The following is an 8,877-nucleotide window of genomic DNA, read 5'->3' on the forward strand; positions in this document are numbered from 1 at the left end:
GACTATAGTTCTGCCACATGAACGCGAGAGCCTGTAGGAAAATTAACATGCATGCCCATTCGTTTTAGGATTGGGGACAATATTGCTACTGTCACAGTTTTTGTGTTGTTCTAGTGCCAGTAGAAAACTCTAAAACAAAAGGACTGGATCAGACTTCATGCTCAATATTGTGGACAACCAACCATCTCCAGAATAGAATATTCTTGTGAGCAAATGCACCAAAAGAATAGATCAAATTGGCATTCAAGAACTTTTGTCCAAATGGATTTCAGGAACTGAGTGATCAGTGATCACATTACTAACTGCCTTGTAATACCACCTAAAAGGGAAGCCCCGTGCACTAAAGCTCCCGCTATGCGCAGGGTTTGGGGAAGGGCCCCACCACAAGGGTGTATTGTATGCAGCCTTACCTTGTAAAACCACCTAATAATACAAATCTTCTGACATCTCATCAAATTAATGGAAATTCTCGTCTATAGAATTTGAATATGATGGGTAAAATTTGATTAAGAACTAACAATGATAGCGACACATCCTAGTCTAATTTATTATGTTAATAGAGCAAAGATAACAAGGAACGAACCTGTTTTCTCTTCTAATGCTTTTAGGTAAAATGCAAGTAGACATGCTTAATAATTTTAAATGATTTGCTTGCCAAGTTCATTTCTTCTTGAAGAGGAAATGTGCAACCATCCATTCTTCTCCATTGTTGTAACCAAACAGTTCAGCAACTGAAATGAAAAATGTTCTCCAGTAGACAGTCCACTTAACAGCTAAGTCCTTCCCATAAGTTGATTCCATTATTGGCTTTATGGAACTTATGTTCTTATCCATTCTCTTAAGCCATTCTTCACTGGAAAAAAGGGGCATAAAGCTCTTATTAAACATCACTACTAGATGTTTCTTCATTTTGAAAAATATTCAAATTGACAAACCATATCATTTTAATGCTAATATATAGAGTCATGCTATCTATAAGTAAGCTCACCTTGTTTGCGCATAATGTTTTCCGTTAATGAGCCAATGATTAACCACAGAAACGTCATCCTGCAAGCAAGCATCACAGTGATTATTAATACACTGACTTTCTATTTATTAAAGAAAGTCTTGCTATAATCTCATCTCTAAACCTACTTTGAACACCAAAGATTTCAAATGGATATGGGATTTACATTGTCCCAATAAACTAAAACACCTTTTATGTCAAGGTTACCATGATAAAATCCCTTGTCGAGCATACCTTCATCACATAGGTTTAAACATTGATGATATATGCCCTATGTGTAAGCAAGGGGAAGAGACAATGCACCATATCGTCCTCACCTGCAAGTTAGCTCGATCTTTCTGGACTTCCTTGGGAGTGCATTGCACTGATCTAGGCACTTCTACACACTGATCTCAACCACAAAATTAATCACAAATACATCACTGAGTGGGTTGATTTCTATCCCTTTGCTATTTGGAATCTATGGATTATAGAAACCAAAACAACATTAACAATACTAGTTATCCCTTGCTAAAAGAAAGTGTCCTAAACTTGGCACAAGAATTCAAACTCCTTACTTCTAAAGAAATTTCTCAACAAGCTAAGAAAACAATTCATATAAAATGGAGAAAACCAAAAGTGGGGGAATAGAAACTAAATATTGACGCAAGCTTTGATGTCTCCACACTTCAATGTGGTCTGGGAATTCTTATTCGAAACAACAATGGACATTGGATTATGGGAAAAATGCTAAAAGAACAAGCCATCTCTGCTTTGCATGCTGAATTGCAGGTACCGGAGAACTAAGTTGCTCGGACTCTTCAAAAATGTCTACGGGTGCGTGTCGGATCCTTCAAAAATAGTGTATTTCTGAAGGACCCGACACGGGCGCGGCAACGACCCGACACGGGCGCGGCAACATTTTTGGAGAGTCCAAGCAACTTAGCTGGAGAAGGGTCTATCACTAGCAATACACCTCAATCTTACGCCACTGGAAGTTGAAACTGATTCAACTGAGGTGATCAAATATCTCCACCAAAACACTTCACTTTATTCTAATCTAATATCAAAGTGCAGTTCATCAATACACCAGCTGAAGGACCCGACAATCAGGCACAACTTTCGCCAAGGGAATGAAGTGGCACATCTGATGGCAGAGGCAACTCTTTAGAATAAGTTGAATGTTCCTACTTATATGCAAGACCTCCCGATTTTGTGGAAAAGCAGCTAGAAAAAAGACAATAGTGGAGGATGGATTTAAAAAAAAAAAAACAAATCAAGATGCCTGTAATATTTAGCTACTTATGGTAACTATAACATCTTAGAAAACATAGATGATGCTAGTACTACAAACTCTATCATTTTGATAAGCCAGGATATCCTGTGCATGCCTTTACTTTTTTTTTTTTTTCTTTCTATGTTAAACTATGAAGCATTCTTGAGGAATCAAATACTGCCTTAATACAACAGTCAAATTATAAAATTATGCCATGGATCTAAAGAAAAAGAGGATCATTAGCTGCGATTAATATATACTGCAGGAATACCAAAATCCACTTCACTTCAACCGTTAAACGCTTGTTTCTTGTAACTTTTTGCAGTTTTGTTAAGTCATTTATGCAACTGTACGTCTAAGGCTTCTATATATGATCAAATGTACTAGATGTGAGCATAAAAAATAATGTCTTAAAAAATAGATAAAAAAACAGATACGAACTACTTCATCAAGCAGTATATATAAGAGGTGAAGGGGAAGCCAAGACAACATATTGGATATTTAAAAATCTCACCTGAAAATAGAGGAGGAGATTGGCAGAAGGCATTGTACCTCCACTGAAGAAGTACCTAGTGATCCAATCATCATCATTCACATCCTGCACAAGATTAGACACCAAATCAGTAATTGAAGCAGGGGATGATTCATAATGAAATATTTATGCACCGATTCGCAAACAGATATGTACCTCAAAGTGGTAAGCAAATGCCTTGTGGCAGAAATGGTGAACAAAGAGAAGACTATCTGGCTTCATCCATCTTGAGATCTTCTTCAGGAGATCTTCGTAGTTCTTCATATGCTATAAACTAAGTTTATTAGAGTCGTCATAACTATAAATTGTACAACAAACACACTCAGCTTGCATTCAATACCTCAAACATTTCAATAGACAATATTCTATCATAGGATCCTTCCATCTCGAATGTGCTAATATCTGCAACAATGATCTCCACATTTCCCAGTTGAAGCTCCCTAATCACATATATAAACCACAGGAGAATAAAAAGGTGTATGTATATATTTCCTAGGTCATCAGCATAAAGCCAACATATATAACAACAATCAATATGCTTATGCTTAGGTTTATTACCGGCACTGCTCTTCTATGTGTGCTTTTTGGGTCACTGAATTACAAATTCCAGTAACTTTGCAGCCACTGTATTTTTGTGCTATGTATAGAGAAAGTGAGCCCCAGCCACATCCAACATCAAGTACAGTTTGTCCATCTTTCAACTCTGACCTTTCACAATATAATTCCATCATCGCTTTTTCAGCATCCTCTAAAGTGCTCGACTTGTCTTTGAAGTAACAGCAGCTGCATTAACATGTCATACATTTTTTTAAATTTTAACATTAACATATCATAAAAAAGCCAGTTGTAAGACCATCAGAATAATTTAAGCGGCAATATCATATACAGGAATGATACATGCATTACAATGAGAATAGACTATATGTATGAATAGAAAATAATGTAGTGGATTGCCTGTATTTGAGGTGGTTTCCAAGAACAATTTTGAAGAAAGAAGTAGGAAGTTCATAATGTTGGGACTTTGGCTTCTCAGTCATCACAGCTATAGGCATCTCTCTTAAAGCTGTATGTAAAATAAGCATCCAATCAGTTACAATTCTTTAAAGAAAGACCAGGCATGAGATTCAAAGTGCATATATCTTTTTTAGTACACTACAGCGTATATATTCTAGACACGACACTTTGTTCTGGTGTCTATGGTATACCAACATTTATGTGTACGTATATTTCAAATATGCAAGATACATGTTGATCTGAAAAATGGGAATGATGGTTGACATTAATTCTATGTTGCCGTTGTTCCTAATTTTTGTCTCAATAATTCTACATAGAGTACAGAAATACAGATAAATCTATGAACATATATAGCACTATTTCAATATCTTCTGAGTCAACACATCCCTGTGCTGCTATCAATTACAACTAAGGGACAAGTGTATCAATATATAATTTAAGTTAGAACTAAAGGCTCACCATGTATCATAATTCATGCATTAACAAAATCAAAACTTTTATTAATATGTTCTATGAAATCCTTCTCAGTTTAAATGAACAGAAAGTTATAATTGTCTGATGCTTTTCAATTATTTGTCAGTATTCCTCTTTTCTTAAGTTGGAACTACTCTTAAGAGGTCGTTTCTTTTGATGTTTTAATTCAAATAATATTGGCACGATATAATTGTCAAAATAAAAAAGAATAACATTATATATATCTGTAATATATTATGTATACTATTAAGATATATAGATACACTAGTACATACTGAAAATGAAAAAGGACTCAATCGTTCAATATTAAATATTAGCACAAAATATATTTGGTATATTATGAATATGAGTTAACATACCAATAGTCACAGTGTTCATTGTAATTAGTATACAACACAATACCCAAAATTATATCGGTATACCAAATAATATATTACGTTGAATAAACTTAAATAAAAAATATATGAACATACTATTTGTTAAAAATAAACCTAAATCAGGTCTACTAGTATACTAAATTGTATGCTATTTGTGGTTCAAACAATTCTTCAATTTTTTTCAACACTTCAAAAGTATACACAGTTGTTTTCTTAGAAATTTGTATACTAAATAGTATATATATGGATTGTTTTCTTAGAAATTGTAAAAAATACGTTTCTCTTGAAAAGAAATTCTTACAAAATCAATTTAACAAAAGAAAATATCATAAAGGACAAATAAGTTAAATCATATATTGTTTTTTTATATCAATATTATAGGTTAAACATTTATTATAAAAGAAACTAATATAAGAAAGCTAAGCATAGTAAAAAAAATAAGGTATGTAAAAATTAATCAAACTTGAGAGGAAGTTTAGGTAATTACTCCTTTAGTTTTCTTTTTTTCTTTTGACTATAACCACTCTGTAAATAAATTACTGTAAGTGATTTATCAAATCAATATTATCATGTCATCGAGATAGAGTTTTCTACACCGTTGAAATTGATAAATGATTGTCAATTTGTTTTACTTTCTCTTAAAAGAATAATTTATTTTAATTTGACATAAAAATTTAAAAAAATAAAGAAATTTTTTTAATTTTATGACAATTTTATGGCTTTAAACTAAATTCTGTCAAATAAATTAAAACTAGAGGTGTATGGCCTGTGTCAGCACAGGCCCAACACTATAAATATTTTTTAGCACTAAAATTTGATATTGATGAGATACAAACATAAATGTACATTGATTTAATTAAATATTATTAATTCTGATATATAAATGACTTATAATAATTAATTAGGGGTAATATAGTAAAAAATATTATTATTTATAATGCATAAATGACTTATAATAATTAATTAGGGCTAATATAGTAAATCACGGAGCAATTAGGGATAATATAGGCAGTCATGTCATCTATTTTTAATTAAATATTATTAATTTTTTAATACATAAATGACTTATAATAATTAATTAGGGATAATATAATTAAAAAATATTATTAATTCTAATATATCAATGACTTATAATAATTAATTAGGGGTAATATATAAATTATGGAGCAATTAAGGGTAATATAGTAAATGATGAAGCAGTGGTCGAAATCAAATGACTTATAATAATTAATTAGGGATAATATAGTAAAAAAATATTATTAATTCTAATATATAAGTGATTTATAATAATTAATTAGTGGTAATATAGTAAATTACGGAGCAATTAGGGGTAATATAGGCAGACAGATCATCTATTTTTAATTAAATATTATTAATTTTTTATTACATAAATGACTTGTAATAATTAATTAGAGATGATATAGTAAAATCACGATTAAAGCAGCTGAAACAAACGTTATAAATTTCTAGTTTTTAATTAAATATATTAATTCTAATATATAAATGACTTATAATAATTAATTATGGGTAATATAGTAAATCACGTAGCAATTAGGGATAATATAGTAAATGACGAAGCACTGGTTGAAACCAGTGCAGGCAGACATGTCATCTATTTTTTAATTAAATATTATTAATTTTTTAATATATAAATGGCTTATAATGATTAATTAGGGATGATATAGTAAAATCACGATTAAAACAGCTGAAACAAATGTCATAAATATCTATTTTTTAATTAAATATTATTAATTCTAATATATAAATGACTGATAATAATTAATTAGGGATAATATAATAAAAAAATATTATTAATTCTAATATATAAATGACTTATAATAATTAATTAGGGATAATATAGTAAATTACAGAGCAATTAGGGGTAATATGGTAAATGATAGGGGGTAATTTAGTAATTTAATTTTTTGAATAAAATATTATTAATTTTTCAATACATAAATGACTTATAATAATTAATTAGGGATGATATAGTAAAATCACGGTTAAAGCAGTTGAAACAAACATTATAAATATATTTTTTTTAATTAAATATTATTAATTTTCTATAAATGACTTATAATAATTAATTAGGGGCAATATAATAAAAAAATATTATTAATTCTAATATATAAATGACTTATAATAATTAATTAGGAATAATATAATAAATCACAGAACAATTAGGGTGTAATATAGTAAAGAATGGGGTAAAAAAGTAAATCCATGAAAAGCAATGGATATTTTTTATATAATAGATATTTTTTAATATTGAAAAGCAAAATTTAAAGTGTTGTTAAAAAGAAATATTCTTTTTAAAATTATTTTCAAAACTAAGGGCAGTAAAAATCAATAATGAATGGCATATTGCGTCAAGTACCTAGCTAGCACATCACATTAAGATAAGGATCATATCTAGAGAGAAGCAATGATAGCTGAATTTTTGTAACTTGCCACAGGATTTTGGGTGGGAAAAAAAAAAACTAGTTTATTTTACTTTCGTATATCAGGATTTTCAATTGTTTTACTTCGGCTTATGTTAATTTGACACAGCTCTTAACAATCATTAATAATGAATTAGAACTTTAAATTTGATTTTTAATACTCTATAATAGAGTTATTTAATATTAAGAATATTTTTAAAAAAAAAGTAAAAAATCTCTCCTAAGTTATGAAAATTTCCAAGAAAACTGAAAGGAATTTATGGAAAACACCTGTGTGATAGTGATACGAATTACATACACTTTACTAAGTTTGATATTTACTCAATGTCGTGCTAAAAAAGAAGAGGTTTAGAGATCAGTAGTGCGTACAATGTACAAAGTGGAGAAGATGAGAGAGCTGAAGCTCGGCTGATGGGTTGTAACCAGAGCGAAGTCGGGTAGCTAAGAGCAGTCTTGTGAGGCGTCGTATAACGGCATCTGGCAAGAGGTTGCGCTCCAGCAAAGACAGCATCAAACGTACCGTAGCATCATATGGCACCGCCACTATGCCATCCATCATTCTTTCTCTAATCTGCTTAAGGAGAATGGAAGAAGGGAAGAATATAATGATCGATGTGGATAGGGACAAGTGGACTTTCTCTTATTTTGTTGGCTTATCTACAAGTTATGGAGCCCCGGCGCACCCATTCTATCGTCAAGGCCGAAAATTCCAAACTAAAATTCACATCAATGATATGGTAGTTGCAAAGAGCTTTCCCTTTCTGGTAATTTTCATACATATAATAAAATTGCTATCTTATTATCCTTTTATCTCATTTTACCTAATATACTTTGATTTGACTTATTATTTAAGAAAAATAAAATTTAAAATTTATGATCTGAAATAATCTTGGATATTTGTGTGATTGCAAATTATTTTATTAAGAATATAAAAGAAATTTTAGAGCAAAATTTATTTATTTTTTTTAGTTATTCTAGGTAACATTCTTAAAAAAACATGACATTATGAGACGGAGGTAGTCATATGTATACATATATGTAAACTACTATTTTCTCATTATTAATTAATATATGGGCTCGTTTAGGTGAGTACTAGAAACCTCTATCCATGTAAGGCACGGGCATTTTGACAACACTAATGTGTAAAAGAGATTCAACTTTGGGGAAGATTATTTTCTACTTATTTAATTGTTTAGTATAGGAGTAAAAGAAAAGAAATGTAGTACAATGAACCGATGTTAACATAATATATACATTCAGTATAGTCATTTAATAAGGAACAAAACGATATTTATAAAAAAATACTATCATGTAAAATTCAATTACAAAGGTCTAAATAAAAATATTATTAAAATGATACATGAGTACAAAACTAATAAAGATAAGAAAAAAATAATATACATGTGTAACCATTTTATTGCATCATAAAAATAAGGATAAAATAAATAAATATAAGGAAAAAAACTCATGTATAGGTAACCATTTTATTTAATACTATATATAAGTGAAGGTTGAGGTGGCTAAAATTATCGAAATACCCTTGGTAGTCACCCCAACCTTCACTTATATATAGTAGTAAAAAATAATATACTTGTGTAACCATTTTATTACACTATAAAAATAAGGACAAAACTAATAAATCTAACAAAAAAAATCACATGCATTTGTAACCATTTTATTTATTACTATATATAAGTGAAGGTTGGGGTGACTAAAATTACCGAAATACCTTTGATAGTCACCCCAACTTTCAATTATATATAGTAGTAATAGTAATT

General features: G+C 29.9%; 1 protein-coding gene across 2 annotated transcripts; it reads right to left on the reverse strand.

Annotated features, from left to right (window-relative positions):
- Positions 1–456: 456 nt before the first annotated feature.
- LOC107851996 ((S)-coclaurine N-methyltransferase) lies at positions 457–7,896 on the reverse strand. 2 transcript variants are annotated; one of them, XM_016697041.2, is made up of 9 exons: positions 7,469–7,896; positions 3,748–3,856; positions 3,352–3,576; positions 3,134–3,233; positions 2,950–3,060; positions 2,776–2,859; positions 1,324–1,392; positions 989–1,047; positions 457–853 (listed from the first exon to the last, which is right to left on the reverse strand). In XM_016697041.2, the coding sequence occupies exons 1-9, from the start codon at positions 7,656–7,658 to the stop codon at positions 661–663; spliced, it is 1,140 nt and encodes a 379-aa protein (XP_016552527.2). In that variant the 5' UTR covers positions 7,659–7,896; the 3' UTR covers positions 457–660. The 2 variants fall into 2 exon arrangements, with proteins under 2 accessions (XP_016552527.2, XP_016552528.2); XM_016697042.2 differs by lacking the exon at positions 1,324–1,392.
- Between the last annotated feature and the right edge of the window lie 981 nt (positions 7,897–8,877).

Source organism: Capsicum annuum, chromosome 12 (genome assembly GCF_002878395.1).
Source record: "Capsicum annuum cultivar UCD-10X-F1 chromosome 12, UCD10Xv1.1, whole genome shotgun sequence".
In the NCBI taxonomy this organism is placed as follows: Eukaryota; Viridiplantae; Streptophyta; class Magnoliopsida; order Solanales; family Solanaceae; genus Capsicum; species Capsicum annuum.

Bases quoted from the DNA above. Each gene is read 5' to 3' on its own strand.
- LOC107851996 (XM_016697041.2), bottom strand. From the start codon at position 7,658: ATGATGGATGGCATAGTGGCGGTGCCATATGATGCTACGGTACGTTTG. The intron at 3,577-3,747 runs GCAATCCACTAC...ATGTTAATGCAG, and splicing joins GGAAACCACCTCAAATACAG to CTGCTGTTACTTCAAAGACA. The intron at 1,048-1,323 runs GTGAGGACGATA...GCTTGCTTGCAG, and splicing joins AAGATCGAGCTAACTTGCAG to GATGACGTTTCTGTGGTTAA.